Source organism: Drosophila montana, unplaced genomic scaffold (assembly GCF_035044405.1).
Source record: "Drosophila montana isolate Dmon_TW-CO22-7 unplaced genomic scaffold, ASM3504440v1 contig_3231_1, whole genome shotgun sequence".
NCBI lineage: Eukaryota > Metazoa > Arthropoda > Insecta > Diptera > Drosophilidae > Drosophila > Drosophila montana.
In genome coordinates this window covers 245,015-270,686 of record NW_026998113.1, presented here as the reverse complement: position 1 = coordinate 270,686, position 25,672 = coordinate 245,015, and the positions used below count along the sequence as shown (strand labels likewise).

Genomic DNA, 25,672 nt, shown 5'->3' with positions numbered 1-25,672 from the left:
TATATTGATGGTCTTTTAAATAGCCATCCAGACAAATGGATCGAATAAATTTCCAATTGAATTGTGCTCAGCTGTTGATGGGAGTAATACTCAAACGACAACCTAAGCTAAGAGCTTGGCGCCACGCCCCGAATTGATATACATTTGATATACTCTAAATGATTGCACAAATATTTATAAACGTTTCGGAGACGCTCGAGATCTGAAGAAGAAGCTTTAATATTTACGTGTCAATTGAATTAAATACAAACTAATTAAAGCAAATTTTGGCTATAAAACTTACTTGCTGAAGCGTAAACTTGTGAAAACACACACACACGATGACTTCGATATATTTAGTCTGCGTTTAAAGAGTCTTCTTATAGCAAAGACCAGTTTGTCGGCATGCTAAGTGCCTAAATGAAATTTTATTTATTTTATAGTATGCGAAACATTAAAAATTTGCAAACTTCAATAATGCCACGCTTGGTTTCGGTATGTAAAATGTCAGCGACTGCAAATTGTCGAGTAAAAATGCTCTATTCGGGAGGGGCCGACTAGGGGATACCCTGAACCTTCTTCTAGCAACACCAAGTGCAGCTCGCGCTACTTGATATATACTATTCTAGAATTTGATTAGTCTAGCCTTTAAAGCCCAAGAGATAACTTGTCAAGTTATCGATGGTCGCACACAAACATGTGCTGCGCGGGCAGCTGGAGGATTTACGTTTACGTTCTTGTAGATTTTGTGATTGAGTCGTTCATACACGGGGAAAGACGGACGGACAGGCGCACAGACAGGCGGACAGACAGCCGAGCATGGCTAGATCGAGACAACTATTGATGCTAATCAAGAATATATACACTTTATGGGGTCGGAGAAGCTTCCTTCTGCCTGTTACATACATTTGCACAAAACCATTATACCCCTTCTACCCATTTTCATTGGATTCAGGGTATAAAAAGAAAACCCCCTCATTCTCGCTTACCAATTGATGAATTTAACAAATATATCTGCTGGGATATTTGGGTTTCATCCTTTCTTTTCTTCTACTATTTTTTTTACTTTCCTGACATTTAATGGTTTCTCCGGCTTTCGATTGTTCCGTTCTCTTCGATCAGCTCTGGAAGTGTTTGCATCATTAAGGGCTTGATTAAGTGCCTGATTAAGTTAACACATTTAATGAAAAGCAATTATCCATGAATTCCGCTTGAAAGCAGATCGGAAAATATTAACGAGCTTCCCGAATTGATTTATGCACAATAAATTACGTGCCTCCTACAACCGGATCTGCATGTTTGCCTCCTGCTGCTGCTGCTAAACAAATGGCTAGAATCAAAATAAAGTGTGATATGATAATGATTTGAATCATTTATTGTCTGCGTTGCTCTGGCGCCTGGCACGTGCCATTCATTGATAACGCATGTTAACTGGCTGCGAATTTGATTAGCTGTTGTCATGGGGAACTGTGTGGCACGTTTGCGATTCTGCAAAGGATGGACGATTGTTTATCACTGCTTCGTTAACAATTTGTCTTTGTTTTATGCATTCTAATGGGTTCGTTTAATTGGCAAGCACAACATTTCAATGCCAAACTTTTATTAATTTCGTTAATTTTCCTTTTTTTTTGTGAACTTTGTACGGATATTAAGTGATTTGCACTCCCTGCCGACTGCGGGCACGTGGCACTCTTTTAATTAAATCAACTCCATGCACGCCCAACTCGCGTAGGTGCTAATTGGGTAAGCATGCCGTTTGAAAACCTTTTAAAATTTATTCACAGCCAGAAAAGTGTATAAACCCAAAAGCGAGCTGAACTAATTAAAAAAATTTTATTTAAAGCATAAAAAGTATTTTATTTCTGCAATAAATTGAGTTGTGTTTTAAGGTACCCTCATTAAAAATGGTTTAAGATGTGTGAAGTTGCATTTTAAGGTAATCTCATTAAAAATGTTTTGAGATGTGGGTAAAATGGAAGGCAGTATAAGGCAGCTTTGAGCCTTTTGGCAGTATATTCAACAGGTGACTTTATATAGCCAAGTCTGTTTGTCTATTCCTAACTAAGTTCCTACACTCAAGCAAGTTTTGCAATTGACCTAAAAACTATTCCAGGCATGTATAAGTCAGTAATTGGCTCTGCGAACTGATTAACACCAGTTTACTCCCACGCTGGCAACTCTCTAATGAGACTCGACTGCCTAATGAGTTTCTACTGTCACTTAAACTGTCCAACTTTGGCAGACAGCTGTCGACAATCAGTATGTGCAATTAACCAAAGAAAATTTCATATTTTTGCTGCTTTTGACAAATGAAATGTTTTAAAAATTAACAAAAATTATTTTTGTATATGGGTTAGCCAAAAGTTAGCGGACTGAATTGCAAATGGCTTGTATACAAATAAACCACGATATTTAAGCCGCTTTGCGAGCAGCACTTTAAACAGAAAACCCGCAGAAATCTTGGCCAAGACTTGCGCAGTCGCAAATTCTGTAGCTGCAGCCAAATTTTTGAAGTGTTATGAAAAGTTTAAGACATTTAGCTGCAGGCCAAAAACTTTTAGCTGGCAATAGCGCCTGAATAAGCAATTCCTCTAGCCGAGCTCAATGGGTTGCTGTTAAGTACGTGAAAAGAGCTGCTTAAGTTCTTAAAGTCCCGTCAACACTTGGGCTAACAAGTTTCATTGGTCTGCTCCAGCTCAGCAGCTGCCATCAAGGAGGAGGTGCATAATTGCGATTGCATTATTAGCGCAATAACGAGAATTTGGCTTACATTTACGAGGGCAGCACTAAAATTATGCCAGACAAATATTTGCACTTGTTGCCGCTGAGCAAATTGCCGTTTGCCCAATAATCCAACAACAAATGTTCATATGCATTAATCTGGCTAAATTGCTGTTGTTGTTGTTGTTGTTTTTGTTGGCGTTTAATTAAAATGTTGTTAACATTAGATTTCAACGCGTGACGACGTTAATGCCGCTCGCCAAAATAAATAATTCCATTTCTTTATCATTTTATTTATTGTACTCGCGGCGAGCACGCGCTCAGCGCACTGTCAATGTTTTAATTATTTCTATTTGCCTTAAATGTGCGAGGGGCTGGTGCCAAAAAAAAATAAAAAGAAAAAAAAACATTTTCTATAAACAACAACAAACATGGCAACAACAATAACAAAAATCATTACAGCGGCAACGTTGCGTATGCGCAATATTTTTGCTTAGTTCCATTTGATCATAATTTTACTGCAGCAGTGGAAAAAATGTGCGATTTCGGCTTCTCTTTTATGGCCACATAAATGTTTTAAACAATTTAGCCATAAATAAAATTCCGCACAGCATACGTACGTTTTTTTTTCACAATTTTTTTTATGGGCGCCGCGGAAGGAAGCGTCGCATTCACTGAATGGAACCAGTTGGCGGCGGCAAGTAACTATGCGCATTGATAGATTAAAGAGCTGATCGCGCCGTGGAATATTTTCTCGGGCATAATTCCTCTAGTTTTAATTGCTGTCATATGATGCGTAATTGTTGTATATTGACTTTGGCTCTGTTTAAAGATGGGAAAAAATTTCTCAAATTAACACCAAAGGCTTTTTATTATTTAGAATTTTCTGAAAAGTTTTCCTATTTATTCGGTGTGGAATGTAAAATATGTTTTTGTATATACGCTTAAGCTTTTAATATTGCTGTTGTGGATTGGCAAATAAAAAGCTTAAGAGTCTATAAATAGGTAGAGTTTATGATAGTCGGAGAAAATGTATATACATATATACATTTATATATATATATGTAGAAAAATAATTGGAGTTTTTGATAGTCAGATAGATATATATATAAATATGTAATTAGGTAGAGTCGGCTATGATCACATAGAATTTGTATATATCTATATCTGTATATAAGTATATGTACATAAACAGGAAGAGTTTATGATAGTCAGATAGAATATATATAATTTAACTTACCCTAAAGTAAGTAAGCCTTAAAGCGTGACTAAATAGTTGAGTTGACCTTCACAACTGCTTAAGTTATGCAGATTATACATCAAACACTCTTCATTTTTTATGTACATGTGTGGGATATATTTTATTTTGGATTCCATAACAAGAAAAATGGTTTTAGCTTATCAACAAGAGACTTAAAATTGTCAACACCCGTTGCTTAAGGCCAAAACAAAAGCGAAATAAAGAAAATGAAACTGAAAATGGCATTTGGTGGGGAAAAACACGCTTCGCTGCATTTTGTTTACATCGCCCCCACTATGCAGCTTGCCACAGCCCGACGAGACAAAAGAATGAAAATATAAACATGACTTTGCTTTAAGCTAAGACGCAAGCGCGGACACCGCCGCTGCCACAGCAGCTGCTTTATCTTATTATTATTATTTTTTATTATCATTTTTCTTGTTTTTTGTTTATTTTTTTTGTTGGCGTCAAATTTGGCATGAGAAGAGGCACGCGTTCCAAAGTGCTGAATGCAGTCGGTTAAAGTTGAAAGCGGGCAATGCGGGCGACGTTTACAGTTGCATTAAAGTGCATGTTAAGCTTTACGAGGAGGGGGATGCTATTACTGCTGCTGCTGCTGCTGCTTGTTGTTGTTGTTGTAGTTATTTCTGCTTGCTGAGGCATAACAGTTGCTCAAGTTCTTAGCGGGTGTCTCTGTCTCTGTCACACTGCAGCTGGCGCGCTTAGCCGTATGTCTGTCGTACTGCGGAATATGTAAGAGTGAGAGAGAAAACAATGTTTTTTTTTATCAGAAGTTGGCAACGCGTGCGAAGACGAAAACATGGCATACTTTTGGGCACCAGTGGAAGTTGCACGCCTTCTGCTTGGCATGCAAATGACATGACCATGGTTAAGACAAACAATTACCACACATTAAGCCCAGTTACACACAAAAGCACATAATTATATGCACCACCCCCGAGGGGGCTTGCATATGACACCACACAAAATGACAAATTACAGGGTGCAATTGGGCGTAACCCAGGCACCGATTACAATTTCATCATTTGCCGCTTGATGTGACTGAAAAGAGAACTGACAGCGGGCTATAGAATATTTTGTTAGATTATTAAAATGCTGCTTAAATTAAATTAGTAGATATTAAAGTTTTATTGCTAGTTGATTAGCATTAAGCACACGTTATATACAAAGCAGAGCAATAACAACAACAACAACAAGAACAACAACAATAACAACCAGACAAAAGCATTAGTCATAGCCACGATACCCGCCATAGTTGCTGCGATCACGATAGTAATCGCGCTCCCTGGCCGGCGGCAGACCAAAGCGATCGGTGTCCTGGTAATAACCATAGCCACGATAACGCTGGCCACTATACTCTGGCTGCCAGTAGCCCGCATATTGTCTTAAGCCGCCATTACCTCCATAGCCGCCGTAGCCTGCGGAGCCCAGTATATTGGTCGTCGGATAGTAGCCGCTGCCTCCCGTGCTGGGATAGTAGCCGCTGCCTCCCGTGCTGGGATAGTAGCCGCTGCCTCCCGTGCTGGGATAGTAGCCGCTGCCTCCCGTGCTGGGATAGTAACCACTGCCGCCCGTGTTGCCATAGTAGCCGCTGCCGCCATTGTATGTATTGCCGGGATAATAACCAGTGCTGGGATAGTTGCCATTGTTGGGTCTATTGTTGTAACCAGTGTTGTATCCATAGCTGGGATAGTTGTAGCCATAGTTCGGATAACCAGAACCCTGTCCAAGTAAACCGCCCAAGTTCAACACTTAAGGACGCGCCAACCAATGCCAAGTTTCAGGAAAAGCTATTTATAAATTTGTAGTCGCTTACGTTTGGCTGAGGTTTCAGCTGTGGCCAAATCGCTCGCCTTGGCATCCTGTGCCGCCGGCAATGGCTCAGCCCAGGCCACAACGCACACGAGCAGCTGCGTTTCGACAAATATGTGTTTGTATATAATACACTTTTTGGATTAACTGAGTTCTTTTTGTTGTTTTTTTTAATACTCACTAAAAGCGGCAAACACTTGGCGTTCATGTTGAAAGGTACTTTTTGACAAATCGTATATATTGCAAATGGAAAAGATACGTTTGACAGCGGCACCGTAGAACGCGCGAAGAGACAACTGCTTGAGACAACGCTTGTACGTTAAATAATTCTGTTTCCCAGACGGGGGGCCAATTTATATTTTTCATTTTCCGGCTGAGTTGCTGCGCTCAAGTCGACGCAGACGTCAACGTCGCCGAAACAAACAAACCGAAACAATAATAAAGCTTGGCCCCAGCACCAAGTCGCACTTCGAAGACCAGCTAAAACGTGCGGCTACGTTAATTTTATTACTCATACGACACGTAAGGCAAGTGCGGCCCCAAAAAAGAAACAGAAAATCTTCAAAAGCTGTTACGTTTTCAGGGCTGACAGCGAGCTACAAAACTAAAACGATATTTTCTTTAACTGAAAAATTAAAAACAAATCAAAAATACAATTACTTGTAAGCTCAGATATGTTGTGATTATATAAAAAATAATTCTAGCTATAAACTGTGCCCCTAGTCATGTTTTCTTTCAAATTCTTGTGAATTATGCCTTTGTTTAACCTCAAATTAAACTATACTTACGACCTTTTGGCTGTGCGATTATGTATCATTATTAATATTTGTCTCGGGCACAGGTGACAAAATAAATGCCTCATTTTGGCTGTCTCTTGTCGCTTGTTTGTTGCCAGTGCGTGAGTTTAATTTTAGATATTTGCGCTTTAAACTTTAACAAACACAAATACACGAAACGCTGGAAATCGTTTTGTTTAACTTGGTTCACACAGATCGCTTTCTTTCATGTGGACCGACGGCAGTTTTTTTTTTTTTAGGAGAACTCCAGACGATATGCAAGTACCCATATTGTTTGCATACTATATCTTTAATTCCAATTATCCACACACACAGAGAGACAAATCTGCGGCAGGGGCCAAAAACTTGCGCCGCGTATGCAAATATTTGCCAGCTATTCTTGTATTTTTTTCTCTCAATTTTTTCTTTGTTGCCACTCTGCTAACGGCTTTTGTTGCCATAGGGCGAGCCGAAAGATAATAGCCAAAAACTTCATAAGATCCAAAATACGCCTGAGCCCATGCATTTAAAATTCATTCAGGTAACGCTGAGGTGTGGCTACTAATTGGGCAATTTTGTTAGAAGTGCGCAGGATATAATCGACAGGAAGCGACTCGGGCTGAGAACAGCTGCTGCTATTTGGCGACCAACAAAATATTTACATATATCCAATCCAATTTCGTAAGCTGCTGCAACGCATATCTAGTTTGCCCTTATGCCAAGTTCAATAGGCCGGCTTCAGCGTATGCCTGCTTTGTCTTATATCTAAGCGTATATACATAGCCTCCATCCATATCTTTTTAACACTAGCGAAACGTGTGAACAATATTTGGGCTTGTGCGATGCGGGAATTACAAATTTTCAATATTGACTTGACACAGTCGTAAACTATAAAATACAAAAACTGGGTTACGTAGCCATTATTCAAGGTGAACAAATTGCATAGACATAATACAAATTGGTACTCTTAAACGTATCTTAAAGGTTTTCCCACATTATGTAAGAGCTATTACTAGAAGTCAAATATATCAATCAGAATTGAAAAGGCCTTTTATGAACTTGCAGCGAACGTTAATAAAAGGAAGACTTTTCATTGCACTTTAATCAACTTGTTTTCAATTTACTTTGAATGCCAATTGATTTTCGAACCTGTCTTAAATTTGTTTATGGCCCAAGGCAGCCAAAAAAAAAATATATTTTTCCTCTTTAGCATATTTAAATAAATGTTTTTCATTGGTTGTAAGAATTTTATGCCCAACGAACCGCTGTAAAAACAACAAGAAGCCGCTCTCTACGGCTTACAGAATATAAAATACGCTCGCAAAAAATTTGTATTTTATTTCATATTAAATTGAAACGTAAGACGAAAGGAGCTAAGGCACTTTGTTACTGAATATACCCTCTGTTAGGGTATCGCAAGTCGAAGCTGAAGCCCGAAAAGTTGTTCAGGTTATGCAAAACAAATCATTTTTAACATAATTTATGTTAAATTTGTAAGAAAAAGTAATTTTCAAAATTTTGGTTTATTCTCAGTAATTGTTGTACGAGGCAAAATAATTAACGTCTACGTCTTTATTTTTTTTTTAAAAATTTCTTAGCTTTATTTTGATTTTCCTGTTATTATAAGAACAACTTAAATTAAATTTATTAGAAAATTTACAATACTACTTAGTCTACTATTAAGTCTAATATAAAATTAACAAGGTTACGGTGACTATATATGTATATCGATCTGGGATATCGATTGGATGAGACCCCCGCAATCTCCTCCGCGTTCGGACTCCTCCAATTCGACGCCTCTTGAGAAGGCGCCTAGCCAGTCGATTTGGATGGTTTCCCAGTCGCGTTATGTAGTTTGTCCTAGTCCTAGGTCTTTTTCCAAATCGGAAGTTCGCATATACCAGGGGGCACCAGACAGATAGCGGAGCGTTTTTGCTTGAAACACCCTGATTTTTGTAAGGCGCGATTTTGCAGCAATACCGTAAACTTGAATACCATATCGCCAGGCAGGAGCTAGGCAGGTTTTGTTTACTTTGTTTTTTAAAGATACTGTTGAGCAGCCATCTGAATTTGCCTAATCTGCTTTTCAGGGCTCCTGTGATACTTGAGATGTTTACTAAAGGTTAAGTCTAAGTGTACCCCTAAGTATTTGTAGCTGTTGTGGTGCGTCAGGAAGACTCCCGGACTCCCTGCGGAGCGTTCCCTAAAGCAGATTCGTACTGGAACAAAATCAAAAAACGTGGTATGCAAGTCGATTCCAGAGATCAGTACGAGTTCAAAAAGGTATACTTTCCATTTTTAGCCGAATTATCGGAAAAAAAACAAAAATCTTCAAAATGATAACGCAATTTTTTCGTGTTTTTTAAATAGCTGTATCTCGGCCAAATAAGCCCCGATCTTGGAAATATTGGTCTCGTTCGACTCGTGGTCACAGCCATTTTCAGCAAACATTGTAATTTTTGCAAAAAACATAGTAGTTTTTCTCAAATTGGGCCATTTCTTAGAATTCAGAATGTCAATCGCTAGCCGGGATCCGTACGAGAAGAAAGAGGTATATCATTTCGAAATCGGACATATGGTACCCGAGATATTTCAATTTTAATTTTAATTTCAACGTATTATGTAGACAGCACGAAAGTATGCAGTACTAACTACTAAAATTCTGCTAAAACCCGCTATAAACGGCTATAAATGGCTATAAATGGTTATAAAGCCCCTGGTATTTTGGCTGATTTAAAGAAAAATCTCGTCCCATTTGTGAGGTTTTTTTTTGTTGGTTGGTGTCCTGGTGTCCCTTTTACACGTTCTTTTTTTAAAGTAATAAAAATATGTTACTTTTTTTACCCGATTTTAAAGCGTTTACCACGATTTTAAAACTTTTGGGCTGTATTGTTGTCAAATTTAATTGTTGTCAAATATGTTCTTATCACAAATTTAGTTGAATTCTTTTTTTGTGCATTCAAGTAACTTACTTTACTTGTCAGACAGAGCAAATGGGGCAAATAAATTTAATTAATCATTGATTTTTCTTACATTTTATTTAATTTCATAATTTCTGTTTAGACATAACAATTCATTTCTCCGTTTCAAGCATTTTAAGTATAGAAATTAAATAAACTATCAACTAAAATCTAAAGAAAGTGAACAAAATACAGATTAATACATTGAAATACAAAAATGCATAATAAACAACATGTCACAAACAATTTAAATTTTCCCATCGTTTTTCATAGTTTTTTTTTTCTTTCTTTTTAGCCACATGTGCAAAATGCATACGAAAAACATTTAAGAAAATGATTTATCAAAGGAAGTTAGAGGCTTAGTTGACAGGAAGCTTGGAGTGCATTTCGAGTATTACGAGTACAAAAACAAAAGCAAAATGATTATTTTTTTAATGAAAAATAAACGAACACATTCAACGGGCAGTTATAAACTTTTTTTCTAGTTTCTTTCCTTTTTTTCATTTTTTATATCCTTTCCTGGCTGAGAGTAATCTCGTTAATAAAAACACTTAGACTAAAGCTGGTTAACTGGCAATTGGGTTAGTTGAGGTGCTGCGGGCTGGGGAGTTGTGCAGGACTTTCGGGCGGTGCTGGGAGCTGGGGTTTTGTAAGCGGGAACTGGGATTTTGGGTAGTTTCGGTGACGTCCAGACGTCAATTGTGATGTCTAGTTGTCGTTGTCGGCTCTTAGCTTTGACTTGCAGTTCCAGCAACGGCTGCCTCAGCCTTGTCCTCTACAGGCGCGGCAGCTTTGGCAACGGGTGCCTCAACCTTGATCTCGACAGGCGTGGCAGCTTCAGCGACCGGTGCCTCAGCTTTGTCCTCTACAGGCGCGGCAGCTTTGGCAACGGGGACCTCAACCTTGATGGTAGCTTCAGCAACTGGTGCATCAGCCTTGTCCTCTACAGGCGTGGCAGCTTTGGCAACGGGTGCCGCAACCTTGATCTCGACAGGCGTGGTAGCTTCAGCAACAGGTGCCTCAACCTTCACTTCTGCGGACTTGGCAGCTGCCGCTACAGGCTCCTCAACAGCCGCTTTCGCCTCGATAACATCCTCAGCCTTAGTCTCGCGCTTTTTGTGGTATCTGTCCAGATTCTGTGTGCAGGAGCATGGGCACATGCATTGATCCTTCGGTCCGGCGCCGGCGAGAATCGAGTGCACACTGAAGCTATTCGGTATGGAGGCTGGCTGTACGCCCAGCGGGAAAGGATCAATACTCTGATATTTGTTGGCCGTCTTAATGGTGTTCTCATCGCAGTTGGCGTAGTACTCTTGTGGCAGTATGACCACGGGCATGAAGGCGATCACAGCACCCTTGGGAATCTTGTCGGGTGGATAGAAGGCCGGTTGGCCAGGTGCCTGCGGCACGACGGGCAATTGAGATAGTGACATGGCGTTCATTATGCTGCCGAAATTCGTGTTTCCATTGAAGCCGTTGAATTGTTTATTAAAGTCGACCGAGGCCGGATTTGAGTTGGGATAGGTGGTGGAGGAGGTATAGGTTGTTTTTGATGAGTGCGTCTTATCGGCATTACAAACGCAGGTTTCGCTGTTTGGCGTATACGACGGCACATGCAATGGGGGAGAGGGACGTGGAGTTACATTCTTGTTGATGGGCTTGGGTTCAACGTAAATGGTTTTCGTCGGTTTCGGTTCGGTCGGGTAAATGGGTGGTCTGTATGTCGGTACTGCCTCAAATGGCCTAGGCGTCGATGGCTTGTATGCCGGTATATTGATCGTGGTTCGTATTGGTTCGATCGGAGCCGCCGGCGTCGGCTTTGGATTGTATGTGTTGACAAATTGTGGCGGTTGTGGCTGTATCGGTCTATATGGTGTGGGTACTGGTGCGGGTGCGGGTGCGGGTGCGGGTACGATTGGTACTGTCTTATGGATATCAAAATTACCCGTTGTTACAGTTGTTGTAATGCCTTTTACTGGTCTATCCGTATTAATAGTGATAGCCGGGACCTTTGGCTGTGTTATCGTCGTCGTCGTTATTGTTTTGGTTGGCGGTCGTGGTGTGGGATTCGCAGGAACATGGATAGGAACGGTATTTGGGAAAGAAGGTGGAATATAGGTTAGTGGTGTTTTAGTTGACGACACTTTCTTAATCACAGAATTATCGTAATTATCGTAATTTGGCTTGAAAGTTTGTGGCTTATTGGTCGGTTCTTTGACTAGTGAAAGGGATGGGGGTGGTACGATTTTACCCGGTTGATTTGGCGGCAGGTAGCCAGGTGTCTCCTTGTCCGAATGCCTGGGATCGTTCGGCTTGTATGTTGGGCCTTGAAAGTGCGAAAATATAACACATTTCTTTAATTGTACATAAACTATGGTTAGTTCCACTAACCGGGTGGTCCGGGGCGAGTTGGGCCGGGTGGTCCAGGTGGGCCTGGGGGTCCGGGACGTGTTGGGCCGGGAGGTCCTGGTGGACCTAGCTCAGCGTGTCCGCCATTGGCTGTTGGTCCTGGGGGTCCGGGTGGGCCTGTACCAGATATTCCGCATTTAGTATTGAAAACATAAGTATAATTTTAATCAATCTTGTTTACCGCCTGGTCCCTTGGGTCCTGGACGATCGGGTCCATTAGGTCCTGGTGGTCCTATATCGCAAGAATGGGCATTTAATTTATACCATTACCGAAAACCCAAAACATTGTGTCCTACGATGTTTTTTATTACTTAAGCTTAACTTAAACATACCTGGTGGTCCGGGAGGGCCGGGTGGGCCCTTGGGTCCCTTAGGTCCTGAAATAAGGTAAGCGTAGAAATGTAAGATTCACTCTAATACTTGACAAATGCCTCCAAGTTACCGCCAGGTCCATTGGGTCCGCCGGGTCCGTTTGGTCCGCCGGGTCCGTTGGGACCAAATCCTCCGGTACCGCCACCATCGCCATTGCCTCCGTTGCCGCCATAGCCGCCCTCGGGTCCGACTACATGCACATATGGTGGAGCTGGAGGTCCAGTGGGGCCTTCAACATGTACATATTTGCCAGAATCATCGTGATAGTATTTTCCATCGTTAATACCTATATCAAGAAATTGACGCGTAAGCAAAAATCCGACAGATCTTATATATCTCGCCTTACCATTATAACTTCCGCCCCTAGGATTATTATATTTACCGGCTCCTATAGGGAATAGAGAGTAATGCGATGCAAAGCATACGATTATTAAACTTGTAAGGATAAGTATAAAGAGATCGGCTGCTTTTCGACTCGAACTACGTATACATAGTGTAACTACGAACTAACTACTAATTACAGTGCGTACATAGTGCTACATACACGGATAGGTGCTACAAGGAATATTTTGATAGACCTACAGATAACTTACAACTACGGGGGATTTGCTAAGATACCAAACACCAATAACTAAAATGCATGCGAAAACATCATGCGTTGGGTAATCAGCTTGATATGGATTGATTACATCGGTTAAACTAAATTTCAAAATAAACCAAAATACCCAAAAATTAGTTAGTTAATCAATAGCCCGTTAGTAATATTGCTCAAGCAGTTTTGTATGTGGGCGTGTCAATGTGCAGTGTAAATAAATAATAATACAAATGTGCCAAGGCATCCAAAAAGTGAGTGATACGCATGTTTGCATGTGTGCATGTTTGCATGTGTGCATGTGTGCATGTTCGCATGTGTGCATGAGTACATGTGTGTGGGAGCGTGTGCTTTCTGAGTAAAAGATGTTTAGTTCTCGTGCATGAGTGAGAAAGTAAGTGTGAAGTAACTTGTGAAAAATATGTGAAGGTGCATAGTGTCTCAGCCAAATGCTGAACTGAGAAACAAAACAGAAAACGATGATATAAAGAAAACATAAATAATAATTGGCTTTGCCTTTGATCAAAAACCGATTTGGTCTTTGATAGCAGATGCAAAAGATGGATACAGTACAGAAACAGAGATATATATAAATAAACAGAGAGTGACAGAGAGAGAGAGAAAGAGGGAGAGAGACAGAGGAAAAGGTAGAGATAGATATAGAGAGATTTATTGCTTGATTGTGCGCTCTTAGCAAAAGTGCTCTAATAACGATAAAGATAACTATGTGGGGGGGTTGGGAGGTGCCCTAAAGTTGCCCTGCTGTGTGGTGTGTGCCTGAGTATTTGAGATTTGTGTGTGTTTTTTGAAATAATAACAAGAGGTGTATAACAGATATTAAATTGGTTTCAGAGTTTCTTGGCTGAAAATAAAAACAAGACTGCTTAAAATAAATCATAAATAGATGTACATTAGCATAATATAGGCATAAGATATATAAAATAAATGAAACTTAGAGCTAGGCCAGCAAAGCAGCGTAAAATTTGAACAAACCGCTTTGCGTATGGGGCTGCAAATTAAATTTTGAAAAAAAATTAAGTAAGAAAAATACCTGTAAATTGTTTAACTTAGGTGGAGACCCCCCAAAACCGCTCAGCGGCTCGTTCAAATTTTGAATTTGTCTGTGCGGCGGCGCAATTACAAATCTCAATTGATCTAACCTGAAGTGTATTTGATGGCCCCAGGAAAACCGGTATTTGTGTCTGGAGTGTAGGCGCCATTAGTGCCGGGCTGGTTGCCGTTATAGCCGCCATTACCGCTGCTGCCCGGGCGGCCACCGACGCCGGTACCAGTATTGTAGCCGGCGCCTGGACGGTTGCCATCACCGCCACCTGGATGGTTGGCATCACCGTCACCGATATTGCCACCACTGCCAGGGCGATATTGGCCACCACCGCCCAGAGGGCCAGGACCGGTGGCATCACCGCCGCCAACACCGGAACCTTTGCCGGGAGGATAGACGCCAACACCGCCAGGGCCGGAGCCGCTGCCGGTGTGGTAAGCGCCACCATCACCAGATCCGGTACCAGTGCCAGGACGGTATTTGCCACCATCACCTTGGCCGGAACCATTGCCGGTTTGGTATCTGTCACCGCGACCAGCGCCGGAACCGGTGCCGGTTTGGTATTTGTCACCGCCACCGACACCGAAACCGCCGCCCGGGCCTGTGGCATCTCCACCACCGATATTGTTGCCAGCACCGCTGCCAGTGCGATCGCCATCCTTATATACCGGTTTTCCTGAGGCTCCCGATCCCGCGCCGAATGGTCCAGGAGGTCCTGGTGGTCCGGGTGGTCCTTTGGGTCCAGGTGGGCCGTTGGGTCCATTGGGTCCATTGGGACCATTGGGTCCATTGGGGCCGGGAGGACCGTTCGGTCCGAATCCTCCATTTGGTCCAAAGCCACCATTAGGCCCGAAGCCACCGTTTGGACCGTTGGGTCCGCCATTGGGACCGAAACCTCCATTCGGACCGATTGGTCCTCCATTGGGACCGAAACCTCCGTTCGGGCCAATTGATCCTCCATTAGGACCGAAACCGCCCTCGGGACCCACAATATGCTGATAGCGATTATCTTCTGGATTGTACTTTCCATCATCTGAAACACAAAGATTTGAATCCGCCACAACACCGCGTACTCCCAGACAAAAGCTCACTGCCGGGTCTAAGAGATGCCACCGAATGGAAGGACGGAGCCTGATCGCCAGGTCCCTCGTTTGTGTGTCCTTCGTTCGTGTTAAACAGGCCCTTCGGTCCCTGCTTGTGAATGGGCAAACTCTTCTGGCCCTCACCCTTCAGTACAGGTATGTTAAGCGAGGAAAGCGACGAGCCAGATGTGCCAACACCCTTGTTCTTGTTCTAGAAATACGATCGCACATAAGTAGCTATCCGGATGATCTCACTGCGTCTTCTTACATCATCCACTACGAAATAGGGTATATCATGGATGGCACCGCCCTCAAACTTGCCGCAGCCAATGGGAAAGTAGAGTTCGTGCCACTGCAGCAGGATGCCAGGCTTGGACGGTCCACCGTTCGTCTCATTGTACAGACCGGGCGGGAAGGTCTCCACTGGTTTCTCCGGCTCCACGGTGCGGTAGCCATGCACATCGGCCACATAGTGTGTTGCGCGCAGCAGATGATAGGGATCGATCAGACCATAACAGCCATAGGTGACGCCATCAGGGCCACGCGTCTCGTGGTGGAAGTTTCCAGTCTTACCAACATCATAGCCATAACGATAGGCGTCTGAAGTATTTTGTGGTTGTTGTGGTTGTTGTTGTTGTTGTGTTGGATTGGATAAGGTTTTTGGTTCGGTTTGGTTTTTTTGTTGGAGGGGGTTTTTTGTTGAAAGATAATGTTTTTTAGAGTATAACGTTTTGTTGTTTTTGTGATTGAGAGTTTGAGTTGGCTGAAAATTGTGCTGTGAAGTTTGTTGTAGAAGTTTCTGTACCTACTCTAAGACTGCCTAACATCAATTTATATAGCCTGCTTCTGGGCGCTGTAACTGTAAGAGTTGAGGACATGCCTGCATATCGTACATATGAAGTTGAAGAGAAGAGAGAGCGAGAAAATGTCTTGTGGTGTTTTCTTGTGTGTTGTTTGTTTTTATTGTAATTGGCTGTATATATAATTTATTTTTTTGGTTTGATTGTGCGGGGTAGGTTTTGGGCTTAATATTGGATAATGGCGTGGAGAGTATGAGTATGCGAAGCCATTTTAATTTTTTTGTATTTTATGTATAACTTTTTTCCACTAAGAACAAAATAAATACATAAAAAATATATAGAAATATATATATATAAAAGAGAGAGAGACAGAGAGAGAGAGAGAGAGTGTGTGTATGTGTGTGTGAAAGAGAGAGAGAGATTAGAGCGCAAAAGAGAAGATAGATAGAAGATAGAGCGATTTTGTTGTTGATTTTTGAGCATATATACAATTTGACTACGATTTCTACGGTGAGTTTAGTAAAGCTGAGCTACAAGGGTAAAAAATAGTAAATTATAAAAAAAGACAACTACGATAGATAGTTTGTTGTTGTTGTTGTTGATTGTTTGTTGTTGTTGTTGTTTCGTTTGATTTTCGATTTCGGGGTATTAATATGTAAGTTTGATCAAAACTGCTGAAGTTGGTGGTTTGGGGTCGGGACAAGGGACAAGACGATAACTTAAAGCTACTCAATAATACAAAAATAATATAAATTGGGCAACTACTTAAAAACAAACAAATTACAAAATACAAATCGAGCTACTTGGTAAATATACGATTAACGAGTTACAGGGCGAAACGATGTACACAAAAACTAACAAACTGCATGAATGGTTTTTTTTTTTTTGTTTGCAAATAGATTTAGTCGTTATGATATAGATAGATTGGATACGATGATACAAAATTCAAACTAATATATTACAATTTCAATGTGTGGGAAAGAAAAATTTTGATATAGTTTCAGAATTCTTTTCGGTATTTTTTTTTTTCAGTTTTGATGTTTTCAATGTGATTAAGCGTATGTGTTAAATTGATAAACGTCATTACTTACTTGTGTCAAAGTTTGACGAATAATATTGTTGGTTCGTTGTCTTTTGATCATTGATATCGACAATCAGACGTCGATTCTCTGCATCAAATTTGGCAGAGTAAACGCATTGCAACCAAATGCAAGCGACGATCTGCAAATGAATGAAAAAATAAGTATTATATAAGTGTGGTAAAATATACATATCAATAGCCTAATGAGCAGCTGTCAAGTGGCAATAGGGGCATGATAAATGTGGACGCCTTATTGTCAGTACAATGTCATGCAAGACACGCCCACAACTTTTGCTTTTAACGCGCAGATTTTTGTCTCTTTGGTGTATTGACTTAATTTACATAGACCACAGCGAGCGTGAGAGATGACTCAAGCAAAGATGCCTCATTCAAGGCAGTTAGTCTGAGAGCTCAGCTTGGCACTGGCTTTTGTTGTTTCTGTATTCAAATCAGCAACCATTTAGATCCGGTTCGATACGTTTAGTTTGCAAAATTAAAGCAACCAAATAATGCCCAAAAATGCCGCTCATATAGGCAGTCAAAATGTCAAAGGCGTTATATATATATATATAAGTATATGGGTATGAGTATTTAAATAACAGTCGAATTCTCGTTTCCAGTCAAGTTTTGCCCGTCAAGCGTCAGAAAGATGACAATCTTTATGTTGAACTGGAATTGCGGTGCTTTTAGCTGCACCTACTAAGTCAATTTTGTGCGCATTTGTCGCAGCAAATTGCTGCCACGCTGCATGAACACACGTAGATACATTTGTATCTTTTAGCCGTTTGCGCATCCGTCAGCTACGCATAGTCAGCGAAAAATGTCAGCGCCAGCAAACCAGTTGATTTTACTAGCTCTGCTGACAGCTATGCTCAATTAGCTTAGATATTAATGCACTGTACGGCATATAGAATGACAGCCAAATCAATGTAAATTGAATTGCCTTTATTTCAAAAGGAAGAGAGAGGCTGTCTGCGTTGATTTTGCAAGACTTGTGCCCACTCACTTTTTACCCAAAAACCCAAATTGAAAATAACCTGAAAACGCGTATCTTTCCTGCGTATCTACGAAAATGAAAAATTTACATATTTTTAATCACATTGTACATAACTTATCGCGAGTTCCGGCAATGCTCAACCAAAAAAACTTCCTTATAAAGAAACCAGTTCCATAGTATTTTAATGTTGAACAAAAATCTAGATACTAATAAAGTAGAATTCATTAAGCAATAATTCTTAAATATGTCGCTTATAGACACCACTCGAGGCTACCAAGAGCTACAAAATTTGAACACTGACCTTCGCACTAAGCTAAATAATTTATTAGTTTTTACACGTGTTTTATTTTGATGATGAATTTATTAGGTAATTTGTTTATTTGTTTAACTGTTTTCTATTGTCTTTTACTACAAATTTGTATCTGCCATTTTATACAAAATAAATCGACAATTTCTGGGCGCGACTTGGGTGCGTTTGGGTTAAGGTTACCAGAAAAGAAAACTATGAAAATAAATATGAAATATGAGCAGAAAACAAAGATATAATTTGGTAACGCCCAGCTAAATGCAGCTGTAAAAATGCAACTAATACAGTTTTTATTATTTATTTATAAATTATGGTTATTAATAATCTTCAAGCGTGGACAATCACGTTTAATTGTCAGACTTAATGCCCATAAAATTAATGCCAATGAGCCAAAAATTTGAAATGCGATAAGGTCAATAATTTGATATAGCCAAGCTCATATCAATATCAATATGAATACGCTTTGCAGCTCGCATCAATACAATGAAAAGCAAAAACGAAACCATTTGAAGGAGGCTGAACTTGATTCGCTCAAAGCCTGAGCACCAGCTAAAACACACACACAAGAGCCAATGGAATCTCATTAATGCAAATTTGTATTAATGGCCGAGCCGACGAGGCTGGAAACTGAGTTGTTGCAAAATTCTTCGACAATCAATTCATAAACATTTATGCAGCTGATGCTGGCTATCAAGGTGTCGGCTACCTGTACGCCTGCTCCCAAATCTCCACAAATCAAAATAATCATATATTCAGCAAAAATCATTTTTTAAAGTTTCATTTTTTTTTTTTTTAATTTTTTTTTCGTATTCATTTATTGCAGCTGCTGACAATGGAGGTCGTCGTGTCACCCACATATCTAGCGGCAACTTTAACGGTTTCTGTTTTGACTACAATTTCTTTGATGGGGCATCAATATCCGTCGCTCTTCCTCTTGCTGCACACACACACACATGACGCATTAACAACATTGACCTTTTTACCAAAAGAAACTAATAATGTTGTAGCCAAAACTTTTCGTCAGATTTACAAAATTTCATCTACGAAATTATGCGGAATTTTACCTCAACTGTGAGCGGGGCTCATAAATATGCGTTAAGCAAAAGTTAAAGAACTTTAAATTAAATATTGTTAAAGTTTTACAAACTTTAACGAAATATTAAGCGCAGTTAATCGATGTGACGGAAAAACTGGGCCACCTTAAAGCTGCTTTAAACTTGTTTTACCAACTGTAAGCTTGTACTTACTGAAAGTAATATATTTTTTTTGAATATTTTAAAGCATCTGTAAAGCATATTAAATTGCAAAATTGATCAGAAATTGCATTAATATAGTTTGCAAATGCTGAAAATAAATTAAAGCAGCGGGATATTAGGGCAAAACTTCAATCAACTAACTCTCATACGCGCACACATCATAATTGAGTTAATTAATTGGCTAACCGCGCCCATCTATAACCACCCACATGACTAATTACCCAAGCTTTAAGCCATTGAGCTGTCGGCATTGGTAAAATTAAAGCACAAAATCGTTTGTTATATTTAATTAGTTATTCAGGGACTGGCAGCTACCGCACCCCAACAGGCGAGCTCTTGTGGCATGCCCCAAATGTCGGTTGGCTCATATGTAATTCATGCATGACGCAAGCAGTCAAATCGCATTTCAAGTAAAATCAATTTTAAAGACAATTTAGTTTTGAATACTCAGTTGGCATGTGGGCCAGTTGGCAACTGCAACTGGCAGCTGAGAGTGGCAAATGCGTCGATGAAGCGCGAATAAGCGGCATTTAAAAGTTCATTTTGTCGAGATGCGTGCAACATCCAACAAGTTCTGCTGCTCGTATATCATTCAAGCCCCAGCTCGCTTCAACAGTTAAGACATTGGCAAGCATTATTGAACGTGTCGTATGTAGCAAAAGGCGGCTGACCCAAAAGTTCTGCCAGTTCAGCCTTGTCTCGCGGTCTCAAAAACCATTACAATGAGCTATGAATCTTGCATAGTTTTTTGCATAAGTTGTCAGACATATCGAGAGACAGCTGGGCGTTCCAACAGAGGCAACGGGCCACCATATGCCAACTAACATGCATTTATATACACTACATATTAATCGAGTTGTTCGCACGCACAGTCGTTTGTTTACATGGCAAGCTACAACCACGACTTGCCAACATCACCAACATCATCAGCATCGTAATGATCAACGTAATAATGACCATAATCCATGATATCCCAAGTTTTCTCGGCCCGTTATAAACTGGTTTGGGTTTCAGTTTCAGCATCTTTTGATTGCCCTTTTAACGTCAACGAAATTTTTTATATATATCTTCTCTCTCTTCTTTTTGGGTATCTTATGGACTTACACTTCAAGGTCAATTGGCATCTGGTAACTGGCGCTGAACAAAACCGCCAACGACAATAAGAGCCAAGAAATATGTTTATCATAAAATGCAACTGCTTTGGGCTGTGTCTGGCCTTAATCGATGACAAGATTCATACGAAAAAGAAAAAACACAACAAACAACACAACGACTGCATTTTATTGAAATTGCTTAGCTGCAGTTCATAAATTTGGTTGTTGGGATTGTGAAATTTCGAAATTCAATAAGTATGCATTGTGAAATGTTAAATCCCTGAACAAAGCTTAAAATATTCAGTTCCATTTACAGATCGCAAAAACCAACCCAGCAACAAATCAAACGAAATAAGAGTTAGTGAAGCTCAAACAAAAATTCTAGCAGTTCGATAAAAATAAAAAAAAAACAAGTCTTACCAGCTCTGGACGATGGCCTTTTTTTTGGGTTTTTCCAGTTAATCCAGACACTGATTTAATTAGCGCAGAATTTGTTTGTCAAATACAAATTTGTATTAAAGAATAGCGCTAATGAGTTCATTGATATCATCGAAAGTCACAGCGGCTGACAAAGTGCAGCTAGCCAAGACATTGTTTATAGAGTAGCATTTGCCAATATATATATATATATATAGATATATATGTACTCGAACTGTTGACACTCGCCTTAATTGTTGCATTTAAACAAAAGCTATTCAGACGACTAATTAAAACAAGCCCAAGCTGACATCATGTTTGCTGGCCACATATTTTGAAACCTACGCAAACGCATATACTATATAGTTTGGGAGTTATTTATTATGCAAATAACTTTTACTTTCTTTCAGCGACTTTTGACATTTGCTCAGGCCACACACACACATATATCAAATGTCTTTTACGTATATCGTTTTCGTTTTTATTTAAACGAGAAAACCTCAATCTGCGCTTCACACTCAGCCGTTCTTCGTTTTGGCTTTAACTATTTGCGTTTTGTGGTTTTTTTTTTAATCGCTGACGAATATCAAAATCTAATTTGCATTTCTAGATTTTGTATTATAGATATATATGCGATAACAAATTTAGCGCGCTTGCCTTTTATAAGAAATACTTCGGCTGATGAGCTAACAAAAGTTCATAGACGGAGACCTTTAGGAGCGTCTTTTAAATGCCATATTGAAAGTGAAGAAATTTGCGGCCATCAAAAGTGAATGTGAACTCAGAACAAAAGATGGCAAAAGTGAGGTAATCGTAGAAAGTGAAATGCATTAGTCGAACATAGTTCGACTAGGACAAATCAACCTCAGCTTAAGCACTATAAATCTAAAAAAAAATGCCTTTGCAATTGCCAATAAACACACTTTACAGCTGTGAACAACTGTAAAAAGCCAACCGTTTATAGACCCAAATAGAGCCCATAAAACTAGCTGCCAGCCTATTTGGCATGCTAAGCACCCGGCTAGGCCGTCGACTTTTATGAGTCACATAGAATGCTACCTTTGCAGATACAAATACAAAACACTTGCTCAGATACCATGGCAAGCTTGATGCTACAGTCTATCTAAATGCGAAATCTTTAAGTGCAGCGCACAGATACAAAAGACAAAAAGAAATTCCCGACATTTTAAAATTCCACTGTCAACTTCTGTTAGAGGAAATAAAAAACAAAACGCAACTTGCCACAGCGAAGTGCAGATACTCTTGAAAGGCATTTAAGTTCACAATCTAATAAACTATACGAAATTAGAAACATCCTGTCCACTGGCAGAAAATTAATAAAAATTGTCGACGACTGTTTGCTTTTGGGCAAGAAATAACTTCCTGTGCAAACTGTACGTAAGACTAATGCGGCCAGGGCAATTGTGCCAAGTCAGAGCGACGACCGCAAGGCAAACAAATTGGACAAAAATTCCGTGTACGTGCCTGCAAGCTTTGGCCAAGATTTGTCCATGAGCGACCAAGAAATTGGCTCAGCAGACATTTGATGACAAACAGAGAAATCTTGATAAAAAAAAAATGTATATATATATTTAAAAAAAGTGGGCATTGGCGGCACGCATAACCCCACAGACGCACAGCAGGTCAAGAAACTGTGGCACGTGACAGGTGACAAAAAAAAAAGGCGAACCCAAAAAATTTGTCACCTGCTCTTGTCTAGGCTAAAGGTGTTACTGCTGCTGCTGCTCATGATGATATCGCAGTGTGTTTTAGAGTGCCATTATGTCAGCTTCTTCAGGTATTTTGCTGACTACCTGTCATAAATTGTTAGCCTGCGTTTTATTAGACATGGCAACTGCTACCAATTGTTGATTCCATATGGAAAGGGAATGCATCTTTAAGCAGTCAGGTCGTGCTCAATCGTGCGGCTGCGTGACACGCCTCAGCTTAAGTTCATTAATTTAAGGCAACCGCAGTTACAAGTTTTATTCTTTGCAATTATAACAATTAGCATGCGCCAGCGAAAAAGTTTAGAATTCTTAGAATGAATTTAGCGCAGTTTTTAATGAATGCCCTTGGAACAGTCGTGATCTGTCAAAATCTAAGCTAATAAATACATAATTATTATATGATCTCTATCATAGATAGTGCATCAAATAGAAATGTCCGCTAACATTAGCCGGAACTGGGTTTTGGCATGCCTTCAACTTGGTCAACAACGCAATTGCCAATTTGCATAAAATTCGAAAAAGAGCAACAAGTAAATTACTCACTTCGAACAAATGCCCAAAAAAACACAATAATTGTAGCTAATTTAATGACATTCGTGTAGAAAAAAAAGAAGAAACATTTAATGCGCTTTTGTTCGATACGCAAATTTATTTCGATGTGATTTTTTACTGTCAGGCCGCATTTTTGTCAGCTGACGCAAACTTAAAAAAAAAAACAGGAGGTAAAAAATTGAAATCTCAGTAATTACAGTTTAGCAGCTGACCAAAATATACTACATAAATACCCAGACGAAGCACCTACAAGTTGTTTATGTATATTGAAAAACTAGGCGAGACTTGGCGCTGTGTCTAAAACAAACAATACTTCGCCGGCGTTTGTTTGCATTTATGAAAAAATGCCGGTTATTAACGCATACTTTGTTGTATTTGCCTAACACCTGGAATAGTATAAATACATTTTTTTCAAAATACCCAAGTATAGTTACAACTTGACCCGGACTTGAAGCTTAACCTGCATGCCAAAAAATATATAAATAAAATACTGCCTAGCAACTTTGGCTGCAAATTAAGATTCGCGAATGTTATTTGATTTCTACAGACTGTGCCATAACCTCAGCCTTGGTTTTCATGCATTTCCAAGCAAACACGGCCTGAACTCATATTTCGATTATTTATTTGCATTTCTCATCTACCAATTTTTAGCTAAGCGCTAAGTGTTAGTATGCACAGACGGGAATTTCAGTTTTGGCCATGACTCAAAACGGTAGCTGGGGGCCTATTAACGCATTACGATCGTAATATATGATAATAATTACTTCATAAGATAGCTGTGCAATTTTGTTTTATCAACATGTTGCTTGGACATCAATTAAGACTTATAATTAAGATAAATTGAAGTTTTGATAATGCTGAATGCTTTATCATTAATAACTAATGTTTAGCAAAATGATTTTTTATTTAATCTTAACTTTAAGCTTAACACTCACCATGCAAAAAACTGCACGCGCCATTTTGCAACGAACAATTGTAAATTGACACAAGAAACGCCAGTAATTATTTATTTATTTGCCTTTTTTAACAAATTTTTGCAATTGAAAAATACTTTGTTATCCAAAATTCCAATCTTGAAATATATAAAGAAAATGAAGAAAAAGTTTTTAAAATATATTTTTAATATATTTAAGCACAATTATTTTTAATTAAACACATATGCAATTGTTGTCCTTGTGGTTGAGTTCAGTTTTGTTTTTTTTTTTTTTTGAAACTCTTGATTCAGTTTAAGTTTGTGTTTGCACTGAATAAAGTGTAGATCACTGTATTTACTTGGGGGGAGGGAGCCTAACTAGAGCTCATACCGTGGTGACCGATGTGGACGAACTGAAGATGAACGCAGCTCGTCTTTGCCATATAAACAACGCAGCTGAAAACAAAAAAAAAAACTACAAAATAAAAAATAAAAAGACCAAGACCCAAACCTGAGAGTAGCGCCCCTTACCAATACAAATGAATTTGGGAGCAGCTCCAGTGACAGTTGATTGTGTGTGTGCGCCTTGCTAAAATATGGTTTAAAGTGCGTGTGCCAGTGTGTGTATCTGTGTGTGTATGTGCGCGAGTGTGTGTGATTTGCGTAGCTCGAAACAAGTTTTGTTTCGTCGCATTGGTTAATTTATATGGGCAAGAGCAAAGATGAGCCTAACTTAGTTGCAGCTGAGCACGGATCGTATACTCAATAAATTGCTACTCTCTCTCTCTCTCTCGCTCTCTCTCTATCTTCCTCTCTCTCTCTCTCTTTGGCGCGCGCGGAGCCTGACACGGACAACCCCTACTTAGTTAGAGCGTGGACTTGCGTGTTTCAAGAATTCAGCTTCACTTTCAGGTTTTTGTGCTTTATACAAAAAAATATTAAAATTTTAAGATTCATTCTTTTTTTCCATTTTTTGCCAAAGAATTTATATATATATATATTTAAAAGTCTTTGTCTTTAATTGAAAATTCGGGTTTTTCGTGTTTATTTTGACTTAATTTTGAGCACTAATCGAAAACTGATCTATTGGCCATAGATAGCAGCCATATGAGGCGGCTGTTGTTGCTGTTTTTTTGGCTCTGCCTCAGCCGGTTATCGGGCAGACTATTTGAATATCAAATGTGTGCAGTATTTTAAAAATAGTTGGTTAGTTTTGTTGATTTAATTAATGCTTACATAATAGCGCCTTTTTTGTTTTGGGCATGCAGAATGCGATTTTTTGATTTCCGTATGAATTAATTGTTTTCGTCGTGCCATAATTAAAATAAATTGCCAGCCATAGATCAGAATATTTTCTTTGCCACGCATCGATTTGTTGTTTTTTTTTTTTTGTATTTTTAATTTCGTTGTGAACTCACACGGTAGCTAACGCTGAGATCATATGGGAAATTGATTAGCCGAATCTTAATACATTTGGCTTAATTGAGACACCTCATAG

At 39.6% G+C, this 25,672-nt stretch overlaps 4 protein-coding genes and 1 long non-coding RNA gene across 6 annotated transcripts; 1 reads left to right on the top strand and 4 right to left on the bottom strand.

The window, feature by feature from the left end:
* Window positions 1-4,033: 4,033 nt before the first annotated feature.
* On the bottom strand, window positions 4,034-6,108 carry LOC135433819 (shematrin-like protein 1). 2 transcript variants are annotated; one of them, XM_064690071.1, is made up of 4 exons: window positions 5,955-6,107; window positions 5,778-5,871; window positions 5,362-5,712; window positions 4,034-4,682 (listed from the first exon to the last, which is right to left on the bottom strand). In XM_064690071.1, exons 1-4 carry the CDS (start codon window positions 5,979-5,981, stop codon window positions 4,663-4,665), a joined length of 492 nt encoding a protein of 163 aa, XP_064546141.1. In that variant the 5' UTR covers window positions 5,982-6,107; the 3' UTR covers window positions 4,034-4,662. The 2 variants fall into 2 exon arrangements, with proteins under 2 accessions (XP_064546141.1, XP_064546140.1); XM_064690070.1 differs by lacking the exon at window positions 4,034-4,682 and having other exon boundaries at window positions 5,066-5,712; window positions 5,955-6,108.
* Window positions 6,109-8,251: 2,143 nt separating this feature from the next.
* LOC135433834 (uncharacterized) lies at window positions 8,252-9,056 on the top strand. The gene is made up of 3 exons (XR_010437148.1): window positions 8,252-8,566; window positions 8,640-8,832; window positions 8,920-9,056. It is a non-coding gene; the product is annotated as an uncharacterized LOC135433834 (long non-coding RNA).
* A 626-nt stretch (window positions 9,057-9,682) lies between these two features.
* LOC135433823 (sporozoite surface protein 2-like) lies at window positions 9,683-12,822 on the bottom strand. The gene is made up of 7 exons (XM_064690074.1): window positions 12,812-12,822; window positions 12,637-12,725; window positions 12,361-12,576; window positions 12,251-12,295; window positions 12,100-12,150; window positions 11,901-12,035; window positions 9,683-11,835 (listed from the first exon to the last, which is right to left on the bottom strand). Exons 1-7 carry the CDS (start codon window positions 12,820-12,822, stop codon window positions 10,238-10,240), a joined length of 2,145 nt encoding a protein of 714 aa, XP_064546144.1. The 3' UTR covers window positions 9,683-10,237.
* A 1,189-nt stretch (window positions 12,823-14,011) lies between these two features.
* On the bottom strand, window positions 14,012-15,905 carry LOC135433822 (uncharacterized). Its single transcript, XM_064690073.1, has 4 exons — window positions 15,888-15,905; window positions 15,296-15,790; window positions 15,037-15,238; window positions 14,012-14,978 (listed from the first exon to the last, which is right to left on the bottom strand). Exons 1-4 carry the CDS (start codon window positions 15,903-15,905, stop codon window positions 14,038-14,040), a joined length of 1,656 nt encoding a protein of 551 aa, XP_064546143.1. The 3' UTR covers window positions 14,012-14,037.
* A 1,005-nt stretch (window positions 15,906-16,910) lies between these two features.
* On the bottom strand, window positions 16,911-24,827 carry LOC135433833 (uncharacterized). The gene is made up of 4 exons (XM_064690085.1): window positions 24,706-24,827; window positions 24,566-24,630; window positions 24,197-24,333; window positions 16,911-17,048 (listed from the first exon to the last, which is right to left on the bottom strand). Exons 3-4 carry the CDS (start codon window positions 24,218-24,220, stop codon window positions 16,911-16,913), a joined length of 162 nt encoding a protein of 53 aa, XP_064546155.1. The 5' UTR covers window positions 24,221-24,333; window positions 24,566-24,630; window positions 24,706-24,827.
* Window positions 24,828-25,672: the final 845 nt, after the last annotated feature.